The sequence below is a fragment of the Sciurus vulgaris genome, assembly GCF_902686455.1.
Source record: "Sciurus vulgaris genome assembly, chromosome: 4".
In the NCBI taxonomy this organism is placed as follows: domain Eukaryota; kingdom Metazoa; phylum Chordata; class Mammalia; order Rodentia; family Sciuridae; genus Sciurus; species Sciurus vulgaris.
In genome coordinates, this window is record NC_136464.1 from 105,111,685 (window position 1) to 105,133,857 (window position 22,173).

At 40.7% G+C, this 22,173-nt stretch overlaps 1 protein-coding gene across 2 annotated transcripts in view; it reads left to right on the forward strand.

Annotated features, from left to right (window-relative positions):
• The window catches only part of WASF3 (WASP family member 3), a 159,071-nt gene extending 150,412 nt beyond the window's left edge, over positions 1 to 8,659 (forward strand). Inside the window, exons 7-10 of one of the 2 annotated variants that reach the window (XM_079136672.1) lie at positions 388 to 554; positions 1,388 to 1,654; positions 2,910 to 3,277; positions 5,572 to 8,659. In XM_079136672.1, coding sequence (XP_078992798.1) covers positions 388 to 554; positions 1,388 to 1,654; positions 2,910 to 3,277; positions 5,572 to 5,729 — 960 coding nt within the window. In that variant the 3' untranslated portion in view covers positions 5,730 to 8,659. The remainder of the gene's footprint in view (positions 1 to 387; positions 555 to 1,387; positions 1,655 to 2,909; positions 3,278 to 5,571) is intronic. The other variant, XM_079136671.1, reaches the window with a different exon arrangement.
• The last annotated feature ends 13,514 nt before the right edge of the window (positions 8,660 to 22,173 follow it).

Sequence of the window (22,173 nt, forward strand, 5' to 3'; positions counted from 1 at the left end):
TGGTTACAAAGTTACTCAGGTGGTCAAGCACACATCATCAATAACCCCAGAATCTTTTAGGTATTTATTTTTTTTAAATGTACTAAGTCTAAATAGAGGTCAAATTTCTTTCCCTTTAAAAATATTTTTAACACATTTGCTCACAATTTGCAGAGTTCAGAAGACATCCTCACATTGCACACCATAATCTAGAATTCATACTGCAATTAGGGAAGAAAAAATGAATTATTGGTTATTACTATACTGCAATTAGGGAAGTTTTTCTATGCCACACAGTGTTCCAGTTAGGAGAAGCTACTGTCTGAAATCCTAGAGATGGAAATTCAGCTTGTATCTTCTTCCGTTTTCCCTCCACATCCCCAATGTGTGTTTGCCTGTTTCCTTCAGAGAGAGAAACACAAGCTGAATCCTAACAGGAACCAGCAAGTACATGTGAGAAAAGTCAGAACAAGAAAAGAAGAGTGGGAGAGGAGGAAAATGGGCATTGAATTTATGAGTGACGCAAGGAAACTGGAACAGGCAGGGAGCACGAAAGAGGACAGGATGCCCAGAGGGTTTGTCATTTTCTTTCTTTGGATTCCCAGCCCCAGGCTGCCCCCTGCTTCAGTGTCATGAGAGGATGTGCAGCCCCTACTCACACGTGTCCAGTAACCCGGGCCAGGAGTGTGTGACTGTTACTAATGCCTGTGGTTGAGCCACTGTCATACATTGCAAGTCCTTCCGCTCCTCCTGGGGCTTAGCCAGCCTCCAGCACCTGGCATCTTTCTGAACTCTGCTCACTAATATATGGTTTCCATTCCTTTCAGAGTTTTACACTTGACTGTGTTTTCAAAGAAAGCAAGAAGGCCTTTCCATTGTAAACCATATTGCTTCTTTCTCTTTGGGTTAAATAATTGCTTCTGTTAAGAAAAATATAGTTCACTCTGTTACATTCTGGATTCTCTTTCTGTTCTTACTGTTAATATTTACCCAGTTCACCTGCCATTTCATATTTTCTAATTATATGCTGTCAGTTTCATTGCCACTGAAATCCTGTCTGAGATGCTGTTTCTAAGTGGAATGAGATTCATCTTGCAGCCCTGTCTCTTAGAAAAGAAGTATATGAAATACTGTGAAAATGAGGCTCTGCTGGTTCCTGCTTGCTGGTCTGTCTGACTTATTCACTTCAAAGCTGTGAATCTGAATCCATGTAACACTGGGGCTTGCTGCTAGTAATTATGTTGTTGCTTGGAAGCTCTCGTGGGGCTAGACCTAGTTGATAGTTAAAGAAATAAATGTGTGATTTCTGTGCCTTGGCAACATTGTTATTCATATATATACTTCTGCCTGTTAAGGGATATTTTTTAAACAATTTAAATTTCTTCCATTCTTTTTTCTCCAACATCAGGTCCCATGCATCAGATGTTACAGATTACTCTTATCCGGCTACTCCCAACCATTCTCTGCATCCCCAGCCGGTCACCCCTTCCTATGCTGCTGGCGATGCACCATCACATGGGGCTGCGAACCAGGCCCCTGAACATGAGTACCGGCCCCCATCTGCCTCGGTGAGGCACATGGCTCTAAACAGACCTCAGCAGCCGCCACCCCCACCACCCCCACAGGCCCCAGAGGGGTCCCAGGCTTCTGCACCAATGGCTCCAGCAGATTATGGGTAAATCAGTATTCCTTGTACTCTAGTTGCTACTTGTTTTTGATTTGAATCGTTAAGTGTTGTAGAAGTATTTTAAACTTGATATTTTAGAGGCCAGAATATAGTCAAGACTGGTTGGATATAGACACTGTCACTGATAACATAATCTGTGTTAAATAAAGTAGGTATGTTTCTGACCCTATCTTATTCCAGCTAAATTTCAGGTTGACGGATATATTCATATGTATGTGTCTCTTTGCATACATATTTACATATAAAACAGGCATTGATAAAAGATAACATGCTGCTTTGTCTAAATCCTCCAATTTCTGTACATATCCTGGGTGGACCACAGAGAATGCTTATCACCGATGACTGAATCCTATAACATTACTTCTCACACTTTGCTCTGTAATCTTTCTTGACCTTTGGGCCCTTAGATTGTTCTGCCCCCAGGCCCTCTCCTTTTCTGTAGGGGTTAGAATTCTAACAGCTCTTTAAAAAGACCTTTTCATTCACATGTTCATCAAATCAAGCAGCCACCTTGACTTTAATAGGCTTTCTTTAGCTCTGTTTTTGTCTTAACCCTCAGAGTCAGTACCTAGGGAAGTTGAATTCTTCACCCAGAACATTGGTGTCACTTTCTAAATATATGTCCTCAGCCCTCAAAGGGGAGACCACACAGATTTGTCTGTTCTGTCTGTGCCCTCATGGAACCAGGATTCCCAGAATATGTCCTGAAGCAGCTGCATCCAGGCACAGAGAGGGCCTGTGGTCCAGTAGACTGGTTAGAAGTCAGACAATTTCTTGGCTATATAACTTTTCAAAGCCTTTGATACTCTGCTGGGTGCTGTGGGCCCAGGGCTTTTAATCACACTGGGCTCGAGAATGTAGGATTTTCCCATCTGGTTGACCACAGAACCCTCATGAGATGTTTGTAAGCCCTCTGAGATGCCCAGGATGAAGAAAGATTGCCACTGCTCTCTGGCTTCTGCAACCAACTACATTATTTTAGTGTTCATGGAAATTTGCTTTCCTTTTCAGTGATTTTTTTTTTTTTTTGGCCTATTTCAGTAGGTCTTGCATCCATCATAATGAATAATGTAGAACTGTAAAATAACAGAACCACAGAGTAGGCATGTGCATCCTGTAGTGACCGAATTCTGGCTGGCAGGGAGCATTGTATCTGGGGGAACTTCTTTGATTAGGCATAATGAACTCAGGGAGCATGGCCCTTTATTGTTACATTGGTGACTCTGTTTCATCTGTTTATTAGGATGCTCCCGGCACAGATAATTGAATATTACAACCCTTCAGGACCACCTCCTCCTCCACCTCCACCCATGATTCCTTCAGCACAAACTGCTTTTGTCAGCCCTCTCCAGATCCCCATGCAGCCCCCCTTTCCTGCATCAGCTGGTTCCACATACACGGCTCCTCCTCATCCACCCTCTGCTGGGCTCCTCGTCACAGCACCACCGCCTCCAGGCCCACCACCTCCCCCACCAGGCCCTCCTGGCCCCAGCTCTTCTCTTTCATCTTCCCCAATGCATGGCCCCCCTGTAGCTGAAGCAAAGCGTCCTGAGCCTGCACAGCCCCCCATAAGTGATGCTCGAAGTGACCTCCTTGCTGCCATTCGGATGGGTAAGTAGAGCACTCCCCATATACAACCTTTCTTTTAGACAAGAGAGATTTCTTTAGGTCTCCAGCAAACTACAACCTCGTTGCATTCACGTGATAGCTCTCTACAATAAATTATTTTTTGAAGCTAAAGGAGGCTTGTTCGATTTTTTTTTTTTTTTTTTTAATAGTAGGAGTTCTTTTGTAGTTGTCAGGTAAGCATATCATGATGAAGAATTGAGGGAGAACCAAGGAAGTTTCACTTGATTAGAAACCAGAAACTAGATAACAAAAATGATCAGTTAAAAAAGATCAGTTCATTAATTGAGTCTTTTCTTTATATCTACTCCAAGGATACAAATATAAATGAAAGCAAATGAGCTCCTATCAGTGGTTTAGTTTTCTTTCTTTATTAATCTAGTACATTTCCCAGACTTGTCACATTATCTAGCTTTATGTGAACCAGTGGGTGTTCAGTATTTATTTAGGAGCATAATACTTTTGTTAGGAAAAAGTCCTACCCTGACTCCTAGACCCTGAAGCAGAGAGGTAGAGCATTTAGGGTAGGAGCCTGGCCCCTTGCCCCCCAATTGCCCCCAATTTCCACCTGCTTCCAGAGCCCTACATGAAATATTGCATCCCCATTGTTTACCCTTATCCAGTCACACCCTGGGCAATCACTGATCAGGATGTGAGAGTATTCCTAGAGCTTCTTACATAGTAGGAAACTGCAAGTCCCTTGGTCACAGTTTAGTTGTCCCATCTGGAAGTGACTGAGGAAGATGCCTGGCTGTAGCACCAGAGCTCAGACTCAGTGGTGTCCTTCACAGGACAGCTGTGACATTATTTCCTCTGCTTTTTGCTAGAGTATCCATGGACCAGTCCTGAGGTATAGTGCTCAGCTCCCCTCCCCACGAGCTCCCACAGTTCTCTGTGTAATACCATTGACACACATTGATTTTGTCAATAAATAGTCTCCAAAGTAGAATACCTTAGGAATATCAGCTTTTTGGTCATGGTAGGACAAGTTATACCTATAACCTTGTCCAATTGGAGTTCATTCATAACCAGGAAACTGTCATGAGGAGACAAGTAATACAAGCTGATGGACATGGTACAAAAAGACTATGCTTCAAAAATGTGAAGGTCTTAAAACACAAAAGACTGAAGAACTATCTAGATGAGAGGATGTTAACAGGATACGATAACGAAAAACAGGTGATCCTCTGGTTGGATTCTAAGTGGGGAAATTTTTCTCCATTTGCAGTTAGATTAGGTTTATTACCAAAATTCATATAGTATTTGTAGGGTAAATAGTAGTATTAAATCTCTGCCAATTTTCTGATTTTGATTTTTTGTTTGTTTGTTTTTGGGGACCGGGATTGAACTCAATGGCACTCAACCGCTGAGCCACATCCCCAGCCCTATTTTTTTTTTGTATTTTAATTAGGGACAGGGTCTCACTGAGTTACTTAGCAAATTGCATTGCTGAGACTGACTTAGAACTCAATTCTCCTGCCTCAGCCTCCCAAGCCACTGGGATTACAGGCGTGCGCCACCATGCTGGGCTTTTTTTTTTTTTTTTTTTTTTTAAATAGCACATGAAATACTTTGGGGATAGAGGGACATTATGTGCCACATTTCAAATGATCCAGGGAAAAGTGTTTCTATGTGTATTATGAGAATAACTGGGAAAGATTGGTCAAATATTATCAGTGGAGGAATCTGGGCACAGGGTTATATGAGAATATATTTCTACTGGACTTATAGCTATCCTATAGATTTGAAATTATTTCAAAAGACAAAGAATGATAAGTATTAGATCATCAGAGATCTTGTTCCTAAGCAATGAAGCATATGGTTGTATTTTATATTTATGTCCCACAGTGGTTGCTGGAACAGAGGTCTCTCAGATACTAAGTATATCTGTGAACTATTAGTACAAAACACTGGTGCCAAACCTTTAGGTTACAGCTCTGACCAGACAAGTATCCTGTGATGATAGAACTGTTCCATGCTTGTTTGCTTGTTCCATAGGGTGGCTACTAGCCACACATCACTTTAGTTTTTAAAAAGAGCTACCTTGTGGTGGGCATATGGAGCAGTGTGACGCTAGAACTTTCATTGATGGTGTTCAATGTGCACCACAGTCACAACTAACCTTCTTAAAATGGACTTTGCACGTTCTTTTCTCCCCTCAAATTTCTAAAACATTTTATCCTTAGGCCTTAGAAAAACAAGTCCAGTAGTCCTGTTCAGTCTCTTTTCCTTGGAACAATCAGAACATTTTGATTCTCAAACCCATGTTGTGTTTCTAGGAATTCAGCTGAAAAAGGTTCAGGAGCAACGTGAGCAAGAGGCCAAGCGGGAGCCTGTTGGGAATGACGTGGCCACCATCCTGTCCAGACGCATCGCTGTGGAGTACAGCGACTCTGATGATGACTCAGAGTTTGATGAGAACGACTGGTCCGATTGAGGCCATACAGGCATGGTGGCAGGTGGACCACCAGTACAGCGTGTGTGGAAGTGCACTGGGGATTTCAAATGGTCTCAGCACCCAAATAGTGGTATTATAATCCTGTAGCTTAGCACCTTTTGTATTAATAATGTGATATTGCTTCTGCACATCCAAAATTTCTGGGTTTTTTCAGTATTTACTGTGTAATACTTAAGTGCCACTAAACATAGCACATCGTGCTGCACACAAGGAGATATGCTGTAACTATTGCATTGTCCTGAAAACAGCAACTTGCTTCCCTCTTGGCCATGAAAGTATTTACTTTACCCTTATTGATCATTATGATTCTGTAAACTTGCTGTGTGTCTGTGAAGCTGCCTGGTGTTAGGTCTTGGCAAGATTAATGACTGTCTGTCAGAATGATGTCTTCCAATCAATAAGTGACACTGTTTTGTCATTTCTTGTTTCATTTTTACTATGTGTTTCAGAAGAAGTTGGTTGTAGAGGGAACGGTCTAACAAATCAGGAGAATCAAATGTTTTTGCATTCATTTTCTTGGTTTGGTAGCTACTGAGTGAATTCAAATGTTCTGCTGAATAATTTCATTGCCTTTTCACACAGTTGTCAAATGTGAAATTGTAAGGGCCCTTTTCAGGCAGGTTTCCTGTGGGTATTCACTTAGTAAACGCTTGTTGATTATTTTTATATGAAGTTTCAGCAGCTCAGTAGTAATGCAAATGAAAACAAGGTCCTTTCCTCTTTTAGGGACAATTGGGATCACACTTAAAATACTTACTAGCCCTGATGACTGGGCACCAGGCAGCCAGAACAGCTGTGAGCCATCTAGGAGTACAGCACCCAGCTAGACAGAGCTACTACATGTGGCCCTGGGTGCAAACACCATTCCATTTGGTCAGAATTTTAAAAACTTAGATTTAAGTAAAAAATAGTGACAGCTTTTTACTTCTCACGGTGCTGTGGCAGATTGGGAGTTAGCCCCATGCAGGGCCTTTGCCCTGTCCTAGAAGCACACAGTTCTCTTCTCATGTTATTGTTAGCACATTAAATTAAAAAAAAAAAAAAAAAAAATTGTACCTCACAAGATTACCTTGGTTTGACCCTTAGCAGTGAAAAAGCACCTTGCTTTCACAAAACTCCACTCACATTCCACTTTCCAAGTGGTGATCTCATAGACCTGGCTCAGGCATACTACCAGAGACTCAAGAATGACAACTTCTACTTCATAATTCTGGATAAGGACAAATGCTTGTTTAGAATAAATAATTGTCCCAGTCTTGGATTATAGATAAGACAAATATACCAAGATCCTGCACTTGCTGTGGAGTTCTTGCCTATCTGCAGTACTTCAAATAGATGGCAGGTGCTGGGAACTCTTGAGCTCTGGCAGAGTTGTGTGAGTTGATGGGAGAATGTGAACAAGGCAGTAACAAATGATTTTTTGTTCGTGAGTTATAGGGAAATCAGCCAGCTGCCTACATCACCCCTGTGTCTCTGTGTGGATCCCTATTAACTTGGGGCAGCCGGTGTATGACGCCTGCCTGCACAATGGGTTTTGGGCACATAGATTTTAAAGTGCAGAATCCAGCGACTGTACCCACTTTCCAAGGCCCTTCTTTGGCCGTGCATTTGAGTTCTCTCTTCTGCACAGCTGCTTGGCACATGCCTCATGAGTGGACCCCACTTGGCTGTCACTTTGATTATTTTTTTTAAATATTAGTAGCTATTAGTGAATTTCTAAATTTCTGTTTCCCAGTGTGGAAACCTACTGTGTTGGCATTATTCTTGGTACTTTTACCAATTTTAGTCTTATTTTGTCTGTATTGTAATAGTTTGCCTTCACTGATCCTGTCAGGTTAGGAGTGCTCTGTATGATCAGAAACCCAGATTTGGCAGTGCTTCTTTGTTTTCTGGCCCTTCTGTTCTCTGGGAGCACAGTCAGCTAATATCCACTTCAGAATTTCTTCTATTTATATCTTACTACAATAAAATTAGTGGCACTTTATTCATAAATATTCATGAACCTATTAAATACTAGTTGTCTTCCTATAGTTTAAATCAACAAGTTATTTTTAATTTGATTTTATGACTAGTGAGAAAGCTTTTGCCCTGTTGTGAACATTCTGTCACCTAGAAGAAAATGGAAAATGACTAAAATCCAATTTAGATTATTTTTAGAGTATCTTTTCAATAGATCTGGTTTGGTCTAAAATTTAAATCTCCCAATTTGATATTCCCTGAAAAGAACAGAGTGAAGAGTTTGAATTTTCAGGTTTCATTTTCAGAAAGTATTTACCAAAACAAATGGAGAAAATAATTTAGCAGTATAGTTCATTTCTATAAATTTTACATTTTAAATTATAGTTATAAATTTAAGGTTATTTTAAATTCTCCCCAGCTGTATTGCTCCATGTGTGTTAAGTTGAATATCTCATGAGCGTTTTCTCATAGCACAGACTCAGGCGGATGGGATGCCCGAATCCACATGTCACTGCACAAGCATGATGTGGCTGAGCAGCAGGCAAATGATTTTTGCATTGTTAGCCCCAAACCATAAGATTTGGTAAACTTATGATTTTCTTTACCTAGAATGCTATTAGAAAATTAATGTTTTCATTTCAGTAAATTTTTAGCACATCAAAATCTTTTATGAGCACCAAGTGGCTAGATTGTAAAAGTTTTGTAATGATTTGCGACTGAAATACATGATACATTTTAATCCATTACAAACTAGTGGGAATGTATCAGCCAGAGTAGCAAGTAATTTTTGTTTTATGAAGCAGAGTATCTGTCATCTTGCAGTATTACCAATGCTGTTATAAATTGAATTTAAAGTGGTATTAAAAAAAATCTTGTCAATTTTTATCTGTTTGTATATCTTACTATAGATTATGTACAAGTAACATCTAAATAAAATTACACTTTTAACCCTACAAGGGCTCTGTTTATTGATAACACTGTTTGTCTCTTTTGGGGGAAGTTGGAAGTTTTGTAAGATATTTCTTTAGCATTTTCCTTATCAGATAACAGAAGACTCTACCATGATTTCACTTAAATTTCTACATAATTTTTGTGTGACTACAAATCCAGATTGAATTTTGTGAGTGCCACAAGGAAGCACTGGTATAGTTAGGAGGAGCCACTCTGGAAATAGGAGCAACATGTTCATAGGTTAAAGACTGGGCAAAGAGGGTCTTGGCCACGTTTGGTCTAATAATAATAATGACTAGTACTCTGTAGTATTTGTTGCTTAAGAATATTCATTGCTTACTCCTTAAAATATTTTAAGATGGGCATTCTGTTTCACATATGAGAAAACTAGGAGACCATGCAGGATATGAAACTCAACCTGGGGAAGGAATTTCATGTTGGGAGTAGTGAGAGTCCAGATTGGGTAGGTAGGTGTGGCTGCCTTAGGAAAGCCAGACTGGAACTTAACTCCTTGTAACATCTACCTTGGAGTGCTGACACAAGCAGTAGATATCTCTGCTTTAACACATTACATGGCATTACTGGTTCTTTGTGTATCCTCCTGCCAGACTGTATGCTCTGTGTAGACCTTACCTGTGTTTCATCTGAGAGGCCCAGCACAGTGCCCAATTGACTGGGCAATGAGCAACTCTTATTTTCTGTGATGAGATGAATGGATGGATTTCCAAGTACTTTGTAAACAAAAGGTACATTGTGTGCAACTTTTAAGAACATGGAGTATTTTGCCACATACCTTGCATCTCCTCTGTATTAGTACTTGTTTTTGACACAAATTTCTCTTTATTTGGGTGTACTGTTCACCAGAATGAGCTTGGTGAAGCAGGCACAGGCCTCGTATTTATTCTCTGTTCTGTTTATTGCATGCAGTACCTGGCATTTGGTATTAATAAGTATTTTTTGAGTAATTGTCATTTCTAGAGCAAAAATCAAAGGCTTCAACAAATATTTGAGGGTCTAATAAGAGTTTAGATGCATAAAAATGCAAAAGCACTCAGAAGAGTGCCTGACACTAGCACACACTCGATGAATGTGAGCTGTTACTAATAACTGCAGATCGCTTGCTGGAGAAGAGTGAGCAGGCCAGTCCCTCCTTTTGTGGAGCTTCTTGTCTCATGAAAAGTATAGTCATGAAATGTGGATTTTCCTTGACTTACAATGAGATTATATCCCACTAAACCCATTGTAAATTGAAAATGTCTTAAGTTGCAAATGTGTTTAATACATCCAAACTACTGCACATCCTAGTTTAGCAACACAGTACGTTATAGAGTATCATTGTTGCTTGTTGTGATCACAGGGCAGGCCAAAAGATGCAGTCACTGCTATGGCCAGTATCAAGAAAGGGAATTGGACTACATATTACTAGCCTGGGAAAAGATCCAAATACAAATTTTGAAAGATGATTTTACTTAATGAGGATTGTTTTTGCATCATCATAAAATTTTTAAAATCCTAAGTTGAAGTATCATAAGTCAGGAACCACCCATATTGCCAAATAAATAATTTAGATCACTACATGTTCTATAATTGGGAGTGAGGTAGAAAGTGGACAATGTCTGTGGACATTAAGAATGAACAGAGTTAGCTAGGATCAAAGAAAAGGGAAGGGAGTTTCTCAGTAGAGGAATGGCATTCACATTCCCTAGGAGGAAAGGACAATGTATAGTGATCATGCAAAAATATCAAAATATGAGTGAGATGGAAGGAACCAGAAGAAGAAGTGTCACAAGAAGGTACAGAAACAAGATGGTGGGAGCCTCCCATGCCCATTGGGTTAAGCCAACAAATGTTGCCAGAATAACATGGCTGCCATAGCTGAAATGTACAGAAAATTTGTTTATAGCCTATTGACTTTTCATTAATCTCAATAGCCTGATTCCTTAGATAATACTCATATATAGAATAGATTTTAGGTTTATTTTATTCATAGATTTATATTTAGAAGACATCCTAGTGCTAGTCCAGCCACCTAATATTAAGGACGGGAAAAGGCCATTGCTTGCATTGCTTGCATTACTAGGGCCTCATAGCGCTTTGGTCTCTCAATACTTGTATTTTCAAACTGGTCCTCCTGTTTCACACTGGGCCTTCAGGAATTACTTAACTTCTTTACCACCCAACATTTTTTTGTGTGTGCAAAAACTGAAACCTATCAGAAAGATGTTCAATAAACTCCCATCTGTCCACATCCATCCATCTTACTTTTTTATGCATTGCAAGGTAACTTAGTTTGCTCCTGAACCCTTCAGTGTACATATCATTAATTAGGGCTTAATATTTTTATTTAATACGTTACAGTAAAACATACTTGAGTAAAATACACATCTTCAAATATACCATTCAGTGAATTTTAGTAATACATAGTTACATAAAGCAAATTAAGATGCACAGAGTTACTGTGGCCTCAGCAAACTCTTTTATACCCCTTTGAAGCTAGTTCTCCATCCCAGGTGCCAGGATAACCACTGAATTTTTCACCATAGATTAATTTAGCCTGTTCTAGATTTTCATACAGAGTAAAAAGTGGTATATACTCTTTTGTGCTTGGCTACTTTGAACAATAATGTTTTTGATATTAATGTCATTGCATATATAAATAGTTATTCACTTTTATCACTGAGTCATATTCCAGTGTAGGAACACAATGGATTTATTTGTTGACTAAGATTTATACAAGTTGTTGTTTGGACTTCCCCATCATATATCTTGGGTAAATATATTACACCACATAATTGTCACAATTTTTTTTTACAGTGGAATGTGACCATTCTGTGAAACTTTTTAAAATTGTGCTGGTCTTACTTTAAAATCATTTATTACTTAACAATTTTTGGTGCAAGATTAGGATACAAAGAATACTTGGAAATGCATGTTAATGTTGTGGTAATGATTATTTGGCAAAATACAGTACTAACAGTAAAGTTGCTTTGTTGTATTAGGTGTTATGTTGAGTTTTATAACAACTAGGTTATTTTTCCTGCAAAGTGACTGTATACTAACAGTGTTGCTTCACATCTGTAGGTATGATTTTTTTGTGTATTAGTTCTGCTTGAGGTTCATGGAGCTTCAATCTGTAAATTAGTGTCTTTCATAAAATTTGGGTGATATTTGGACGTTTTTCATATTTATGCCCCATTCTTCCTGTCCTTTCCGTATATTCCTGTTTTACATATATTAAAACTTTTGGTGTTGGCTTAGGTCTTTGAGGCTCTTTCAGTTTAATTTTTTTTCTCTGTTCTGCAGGTTGGATAATTCTTACTAATATTTCTTCAGGCTCACTGACTATTCTGTCATCTACGATTTACTCTAAAGCACATATAGTAAATTTGTAATTTCAAACATTGTCTTTTTTGCCCTCTAGGATTTCTTATTGGTGGTTCTTTTTTTTTTTTTTTTTTTTTTTTTTTTTTTGAATATTTCAATCTCAGATGAGATTTCTGACTTGTTCATTTATTATAACTTTATTTTCCTTTACATCTTTGAGCACACCCAGGCTAGCTCTTTTAAAATTCTCATCTGCTAATTCCAACATTTGGTTGGAACCCAACCCCTTTGTACACAATGGGGTACATCATTTTATTTCTATGGTTGTTACACAATGTAGATTCATACCATTCATGTAATCATACACCTACATAGGGTAATGATGTCTGTCTCATTCCACCATTTTTCATACCCCCCCTCATTCAAGCTTAGCCACCCTGCTTGGCAGGATGAGACCTGTTCTCAGTCAAAAAGCAACCAAAAATCTAGAAACACCCAAAGATTTTCCTTCTTCTAAGCATCAGCTCCCCTCTTGTGTCCTGTTTTTACTCCTATTTAGTACCTCCAATAGTTGTGAAGTGTATTTTGTTCAGTTTATAATTACCATCTGTAGAGAGTTGGTTTAGAATAGATTAGACCTCAGTCCCAGAAACCTCATTTCATAAATATTTTATGCAATGTTTATTTTTAAATGAAATTTTTAAAATGCAGGCTGGTGTTGAATGCCAATCATAAAAGTTGACTAGCATTATAATTTTTCTGCCAGCTGACCTTGATTTTGCAAGGACCCCAAATAAAGTTTGTGAAATCTTTATTTATTAAATGGTATCCAAGGATACCATGGTATACTGTGAAACACTTGCTATTTGTATCTCCTTATTTCTGGGAGTCAGAATGTTTTCCAGTATGTACAAGCAAAACCGTGTATATTAATAATTGGAGAGTGGAGACTTCTTTTTTTTTTGTAAAGCGTCAGCCTTAACCCCAGTCTCAATATTTAAGTTCACCAAATAACCATCAATGTTTTCATTAAGTACTATGAATTTAGATTCAGGAACAAAGTTAGACAAAATACCTCCCCCCGGCTTCTTTTTCTTTTCTTTTTAAACTGTTGGGGTTTGAACTCAGAACCCTGTATGTTAGGCAAGTGCTCTACCACTGAGTTACACTACCCTCAGTCCAAAAATACTTAAATTTTCTTATTAGGATTTGAAAAAGGGGTTCCACTACCTAAAAGCTTGAAAAGCACTGTGTGGTGTTCTCACTACATGATTCGCTTAGCTTTAGACAAGGAAGAATTCGCATGGTTATAGTACCTCATACTGTACTCTATAATTCTGTATTCTGTAAAGACAGTGTGTCAAACCTTGAGACACTATATTTAATTTGGGGGTGTGGGTAACTTGTAGAGGGATCCCAATAGGGACTTCAGTGCTAAAGAGATTTTCCTTCAAAGCATACTCCCCCTACCCCTGCAGAGCTGTCACCTATAACATTTATTTGCTAAAACACAACAGGGTATCCTGGGAATATCTGCATATATAGCCTTTTTAAGTTCCCCACTGTATTCACCCTGTATACCTGGGATTTGAATAATTAGCTTCAAATACAACATTATGATTAGCTAGGAGTGGTGAGTTGGTAGGTTGATTTGCCATCAGGAAAAATTAAGAAAATATGCCCGTTGAGAGTAATTTTTAAATTTACCAAGAGGTACTTACCACAAAGTGACATTTAAAAGTATTTAATATTCTAAGATGTGCTTCAACTGTTCTGCTCTAAAACCAGTTTAAATAGAAGTCAAACAGTTTAAGCATATGTTGCCTGTACGTCCTAAAAGTGTGAATGCCTTCAGCATTACATTTACAAGGTGGTGCCATTTGTGTGTGTACGTGACAGTGGCTCAAAATGTGCCTTCGACCCTTTGAAAATCCAGGCGAGGATCTCGATCATTAAGTTAAGAGTGTCACCTTCAGCTCCTTCAAAATGTTTGTTTGGTTTCAAAGCCCTGGGTGTTGATTTGGTGCAATTTAGTTTTAATGAGATGTGCACTGAGGTCTAGGTCAGAAAGTAGCACAGTGAATCACCCCTAGACAATTTGCCATCCAGGGCCCTGGATTGTTCCCCATTTGGGGGCACCCACTTTGTTGGCAACAGCTCTGTATTGGGGTACTTCACTGTGTTGTGTTTGAACGAGGTCACAGCTCCAGCAACCCTGTGTCCCTCCTTTCACCATTTCTGGGTGGCTCTCACCATGTCACTGTATAAGCTTCCCTCCGCTTGCACATCGTTCGTTATACAGACCCCATCCTCACACTGGCCAGTGGTCCCATGGTCTCTGCACTTCACCATGGCTCCTGCCATCCTTCAGCTCTTCCAAGTTGTCAGTGTGTAGGCTCCAGATTCTCTCCTCCCACAAGGCTTCCATTTCTAGCCTGGTCAGACCCTTCCATTCTGGGGCAACACTGGGGGTGCAGAAAACCCAGAAAATAACAAAAGGACCAAACCTTCCCTGAAGTGGTTATGAAATTGTGTTTGAGCTGAGATGCTGCTGAATACCATGGAAGGAGCCAGGTCCCCTTTGATGCTTTCTAAGCTGAGACTTGAATTTTCTCCAAGACTTGTTTCCACATCCCCTATGTCGAAATTACCTGGGAACAGGGGTAAAATGCAGAATTCTGGGCCCCATCTCAAACCTGTTAGTCAAAACCTTGCACATTGGGCCCTGACAGTCACATTATATCCAGCATCCCAGAGTGATACTTATTAGGTGCTCTGAAGTTCAAGAACCTATGTTGTTCAAGAACAGGAGCCCAAGGGTGCCACCAATGGTGACCTGAGATGTGGGTCAAATGACTGATGGTGCTACATGAACTTGAGTCTGGTCCAGCATCCCCTCTCCCCCAGCCCATCAGACTGTTCAGAGCTATAGGCCTGCCTGGTTGGTGGCAGACGGAGCCTTCCCCAAAGGGGTGAGCTAATAACCTATTCGTTTTCATCTTTGGACCTCAGTGCAGGGGTGCAGAGTTGCCATTATAATGCCACATCTGGTAGTCCAGTTTTATGCTCTTTTTCAAAGCAATTCATGCTTCTCATTTGGTTTTATTGATGAGTCTTGGTTGTACAAAACAGAGTTTATGGTCCTTTTCTTAATTAATTTTTTGCAGCTATTATGAGATACCTGAGACTGGGTATTTATCATAAACAGAAAATGTACTGGCTCACAGTTTTAGGGGTTGTGAAGTCCAACATCAGAGTGCAGACATTTGGTGAGGACCTACTTGCTGCATCATTTCATGGTGGAAGGCAGAAGGGCAAAGAGAAGATGAAAGACTTCAAAAGGGTCTGAACTTTTTATTATCTTTTGTAATAAACCAGCTCCTGCAATAATGAGCCCACTGCTATTATGGATTACATGGATTACAACATTAATCCATTCATTCTGCCCTCATAGCTTAATCATCTCTCAACACTATTTTATTGAAGGTTAAGTTTCCAACACAAGCTCTTTGAGGAATACATTTCAAACCATAGCAGGCCTAGAACAGATCATTTAGGAAGTCATTTCAGCTCTGGTCCTCAGTTCCACAGGGAAAAGAGTTGTGGGGTTCTGACCTTTGCTCATGGGCTGGGCCCATCAGCGTCAATCATTGGACATGCCTTCCCTAGCGGAAGCGTTATTCTCTGCTCTATTTCTACCACTGTCTTTCTTGCAGTAGAAATATTGGCTGAAGTGCCTCAGACAGGCAGTTGCAAATCAGTACCATTTTCCAGTCTCCCAGGGCTTCTCTCATGAACTCCCTGACCACAACACTCTCACGCCTTCTTTGTCTTCTGTCCTGGCCCATATTTCCTTCCCCCTGACTTCTTCCCTCTTCTATTCATTTCATGGATCTCCCTCCCCATGCAGTCAGCTCCTGGCTCTAGGAAAGTTCCCTCTTGCAGCAGGCCATGGAGATGGAAGAGGCAATGAATAATAGTGGCAGGAACTCCAGCCCTTGGCCCCTACTGGGACAGCAGCATCAAAGGACACATTAAAGGAAACAGAGGCCTGCATTGATTTTCTCTGGGTCAGGCATTTCACAAAGATGCTTTTGTTGGGGGCTGGCTATGGTCTGTCACACTGAGCAGGGAGGTGGAAAGGGGAGTTTTCTTCTCCTTCAAGTGCAATCAGTCTGTTCCTGACCCTGCTTCCCTGGGCACCAACTGAAGGGCACCGATGGGACCCTCCCCAGGGGGTGGCTTTCCCATTCAGTTCATTGATTTAAAATGGGAAATAGAATAATTGTTCTCGATTATATGCCCTCTGCTAAGACAAATGGCCAGAGACTGATTTATACCCTGATGTGCTCTCGACCTCGTTCTGACAAAGTCCCTCATCTGTGTTCACCCTGGTGGCCCAGGGTGTTACAGGGAGGTGGTGGCCAAGCAGGCTGGAGTTAGAGCCTGCCCCCTCCCCATCTTCTGCTGGACTCATTCCCAGTCATGCGCTGAAAGGGAGTAGCCTGGCTGTTCTGAGGCCTTTAGAAAAAAGAGATTGTGAAAGTAGGTTAGGACAAATGTCTCCCTTCAGGACTGGTAAGAGCAGGGGGTGGGGTTTCCTGTGCTTGGCTCCTGGGTGGATGTTTTCAGGAAGCAGTGAGAGGTACAACCAGTGTAAGAAAATGGGTACAAGCCCACCCTTCTGGGGTTTGGGGCCTCATTCAGAGATGAGGGAACGAGCCAGAGTCCCTTGCAATCCAGTGTGTCTTGGCTTAGTGATTGGTCCTAACTGGTGATCACTGTATGCTGGATCCTCAAACTACTGCCTTGGAGGAACACATGGCATGTACAAATCTATCACTGCATCCCCAGGGCTTCCAGATGTATGCAGAGCAGGTCAGGAAAAGAAGTGTAGATGAGGCTACTAGAAGGAGACCTGTGGCCCCCAGTGGGGTAAGTGGTGACCAACATGCTCCCTTGTGTGCCCTGTGTGGAAGAAGGAGTGTTTTGCAGGATAATGTTCTAGTTGTGAGCTGTGAAGTCAGAGAAGGACCAGAATAGAGGGGATGGAGGCGACATGCGGACCCACTATGGCTAGCTTCTGGCTATGACTTATGCATTTCCTATCTCATAGAGTACACAAACCATTGCAATGAAATGGAACTGTCATCCATCTGACAGGCAGGAAAACAGAGGATGAATCATTTGCCCAGGGTCAGAGAACTGAGATTCCAAGCCAGGACTTCCTGATGCCAGACAAGAGTTCCTTGTGCTCAGACCTCATCCTATGCCATCCTAGCTGTCTGGACTCTGAAGAAGGAAGTTGGTGTCAGTCTGAGACCTCAGCTGCTTTGCTGCAGCTGCCTGGAAACTCTGGGCTGTGTTGCTACATTGAAGGTGACAGGCTGAGACCCCACAGGAATTCCAGAAGTGGTGAACTCCAAGAAAGGGATAAGACAGCCTCTTTCAATGTCAGGTTGCAGAGCTTGCTCAAGAGGCCTTCAAAACCAATTATTCAGCTTCCAGAGCTGTGGTGTGGCTCCCCTGGCCTGACTCCTGTTTCCTGCAGGAGCTTCACCCTGATCTCAGTGGTTGACTGTAAACATCCCAAAGACAGGTAGGGGACATCTGCCCTTCTCACCTGATTTTTAAAAATCGTGTGGAATGAAACCCTTCTGCCATCAAGTTGCACTGCGGAAGTGCCCTGCTTTGCTCTGACGGGCAGCTGGGTCTGAACTCACCTGGGGCAATCCCTGGAGGATAGGAGAGTGACGTGTTGGAGGCTGTCAGGAGACAGGCAGCAATGGACAGAGCAGCTTGGTGGACCTGGCAGGTGGGAACCCTAAGGGTGGCGACATCTAGCTCGATCCCTTCCCCACCCCCTGAAATGTCCCACCCAGGCTCCTCCCTTCCCAGGACAGGGAGGAGGAGTCGGACCAGGTCTCCGTGGTTCAGAGCTGTCCTTGGGAACGTGGCAGGGGCTCCGCGTGAAGACTGGTGGAGAAGGAGCTGTCACCCAAAATCACTGACCCAACTCCTCTGCCCCTGCAGAGCGGCCAGCACGCGTGGTTCTCCCCGGGCTGAGGCGAATTGTGGACATTCGTAGGCTTAAAACCAAAACCGTTTGGAAACCTACCTCATCAGGGCCTCCCAGCTGCATGGACTTAGAAAAGGACCCATCAGTCCTGCGTTGGGGCCTGTGTTTCCCCAGAGAAGGATTTTACCCAAGGGGCAGGGGCCCACCGTCAAAAGCAAAATAAACGATAAGCTGCCATTTCTGCATTCCCTTTAATAGTGTATTAAGGGCAATCAAGTTAGGGATAATGATCCCCAACCCGGATGTTGGGGAGGTTTTGGCCTCCCTCCCCTCCAAAGTCATCCAAGTACTGCAAGCCTTTCAAGAGGGGAGCTCCCTGCGTTTCTGTGGGGCAACACTGCCCTCCAGTGTCCAGATGACGAAGTGCGTCCTCGGAAGAACCACTTCATAGTCATTCAACTCGTTCAGTCGCCCAATCTTTTTGTCCAATCCTCCTTCACTCCATTATTTCTCATGCTTTGCTGTTGGAAGTGAATTGGTCAACTGAATTGGAGGACAATTTGGCAAACCTCTATCAAAATTAAAACTGTACATGCTGGGCACTATGGCACACACCTGTAATCCCAGCGGCTCGGGAGGCTGACTGGGGGTGGGGTGGGGTGGGGGGATCGCGAGTTCAAAGCCAGCCTCAGCAACCGCGAGTGCCAAGCAACTCAGTGAGATCCTGTCTCTAAATAAATACAAAAAAGGGCTGGGGATGTGGCTCAGTGGTTGAGTGCCTCTGAGTTCAATACCGGGTACCCAAAACAAACAAAGAAAAATTAAAACTACATATCCAAGACCGCGCAATTTCATATCTAGAGATATATGCGAGGTGAACTGGATGGTGACAGCTGTATTCTTGGACTTATATTCTTTTCCGAAATCTTGCTACTCTCTCTCAAGACGCGAACTCCGTTTCCCTCTCCTGGAAGCCTTTTGAACCTGGAAAGAAAGGAAGCTTCTCCTTTTGGAATGCCATTTCTGCACTGCAGCTTTGCATGTCAAGGAAGCGAAGGCCACTGTGGTTAAGCCACATATGAGGGTCTTCTCCCAGCTAAGGTCTTGGCTGGGGAGCCAGCATCCCCTGCTAGACCTATGGTAAGCGAGCTTCAGGGACAGAGACCACCCAGCTCAATGAGTTCTACTGGGGGAAGTGGAAGATCCATGAGCAAAAATAAGTGTGGTGATCATTTAGCTTATTAAGATTTGTGTATTTGTTACACAGCAATGTTAACTGGGACAGATATGTATTTGCACACGTACAAAATGGCATGTACTTCAGCATTATTTGAAATAACAGAAGATTGGAAACATTTCACTCTTCTAGCAATAGAATGTTGATTAAATTATAGTCTCTATACAATGGGATACTCTGCAACTGTAAAAAGAACAAGGAGGTTTGCAATTAATCAGCATGATCTTCAGGATATATTTTATTTTATTTTACTTTATTGGTACATGGATTGAACCCAGGGGTGCTTAACCACTGAACCACATCCCCATCCTTTTTTTTATTTTTTATTTTGAGACAGGGTGTCAGCAAAGTTGCTCAGGGCCTCACTAATTTGCTGAGCCTGGCTTTGAACTCCTGATCCCCCTACCTCTGCCTCCAGAGTCACTGGGATTACAGGCATGTGCCACCATGCCTGTCAGGATATATTTTCAAAGTGAAAAAAGCAAGGAGTAGAAAGTGTGTTTATATGCTCTTTGTTATAGTTTTTTAAAAGGAAATATAGAATATAATAATGTGTTATTTAACACTGGAAATATAGTCTGAGAAGTGTGTTATTAAGCAATATCTTTGTTGTGTGAACAGCCTAGAGTGCATTTATACAAGCCCAGATGTTTTAGGTCAGTCATAAGACCAAGACATAATCTCTGAATGTAATCAGGACACATGATATGAAGTTCTGTTGCTCAGTAGGGTTCTATGGATGATGATTATGTACTGCACTTTTCAAAAAGCTAGAAGAAAGGATTTTGAAAGTTTTCAACACAAAAAAAATGATGAATGTTTGAGAATATAAATATGTTTAACCTGGTTTAAACTTGCAATGTATACAAGTACCCCATTAATATGTAAAATTTAATTACTTTTAAATGTAAAAGCCTTCTTTAATATGCTCACAATGGTAATATAGAGATGCAAGATAGTGCCTGCTCACTATCATATCCTGTTTCCCCATGGGGTTGTATTATTCAGGGTTCTCCAGAGAAAAAGACAATATCTTTATATATCTATATCTCCTTATGGGTCAACAATTAGGGAGACTGAGAAGGCCCATGTTCTGCTGTCTGCAAGTTAGAAACACAGGAATATAATATAATTATAATATAATTCCAGTCCCAGAGGCAGAAGAAGATGAAATGAGATACATATCCCAGTGCAAGCAGGCAGGCAGGAAGCAAATGGGGCAATTTTCCCCTTTTCTCTATTCATGCCTCCATCCTATTGGACAATGCCCACAGACATTGAGATGGGCCATTTGCTTTGCTGAGTCTGCCAGTTTAAGTGGACTGCTCTATGGACATACCCAGAAAGTGTTTAGCCTGGTGTCTTAGTCTGTTTCCCATTGCTATAACAAAATACTGGAGACTAGGTTCTTTATAAAGAACAGAAGTTTATTTGGTTTCCAGTTCTGGAGGCTGAGAAGTCCAAGAGCATGATAATGGTCTCCAGTGAGGGCCTTCTTGGAGCATCATAACATGGTGCAGGGTACTACATGGGAGACAGAGCACACATGCTAGCTCAGGTCTCTTCCTCTTCTTATAAAGGCACTAATGCATCATTGTGGCCCACCCTCATGGCCTCACCTAACCTTAACTACCTCCTAAAGGTACCATCTCCAAAAACCATTCACATGTGAATTTTAGGATTAAGTTTCCAACACATGTACATTTGGGGAACTTATTCAATAATGTTGATCCTTTGAATTTATCGAGCTTTCCTTCTCAGTCTTATGTATGGACCATATTTGTGAATGTTATGTGTGTACTTAAAGTCAATGCATGTTTTTCTCTAATATTTATTTAAATGAGCTTATTTGACATATTAAACAAATCTTCCATGTCTTTGGTTATTATTTGTCTGCTTGATTAACAGTTACAAAAAGAATATGTTAAATTCTCTAACAATTTTTAAATTTTCTTTTAAAAAATAATATTCTTTTATTTCTGATTTTTAAAACTTTGAACTTAAAATGATCTTGATACTAAAATGATGCAGTTTTCTTTTCATTTATATTTGCCTGGGATATATTCAATGACATTATTTAAACTTTCTGTATTCTTTTATTTTAAATATTCTTTACACATTCATATACATGTATCCGCACTCATATATGTGTGGTGAATAATTTTATTTCTTTTAAAATAAACATTTTATTCTTTTCTAGTCTTTATTTTAAAACCATATAAAATTAATAAAATTCCCTTTAATTCCTCAAGTGTTTTTAAAAAATCATAAATAGGTATTGAATTACAAATGTCATTCTGTATTTATTTAGATGTTCATGTGATCTTTACCTTTAATCTGCTAACTATAGACTACATTACTTTGTTAATATTTTGCTAAGAAATTTTGTATTTATGCCCATGTGTGAGATTAGTCTACAATTTCTTTTCTTATATTATTATCAGATTTTGGAGTTCTAAATTTAAGATTTGGAGCAACTCAGGAGTGAAGCCATTTAAGTTCAGACTTTTCTGTGTAGAAAGGTTTTTTGATGCTGATTGGATTTCTTTAGTATTATAGGACACCTCAGGTTTTCTATTTCTTCTTGAGTCATTTCTGAGTAAGTTACTGTTCTTTAGACATTAGATGGCTTGTGACGGTCTGAACATGTCCCTCCAAAATTCATGTTAACCTCATCTCCATTGCAGCAATGTTGAGGTGGGGCCTAATGAGAAACGATTAAGTTCTGAGGGCTGAATGGGATTAGTTCCCTAGGGATAAAGTTGAGGGCAGCTCCTTCTCCTATGCCTCATGAGGGCATAGCATTTGTCCCTTCAATCATAGAAACAAGGCCCCAAACATGGAGCAGAGAGTAGCCCTTGATAGCACCGAATCATGCTTAAACATTTTAGTCTCCAGAATTTTGAGACATAAATTTCTATTATTTATAAATT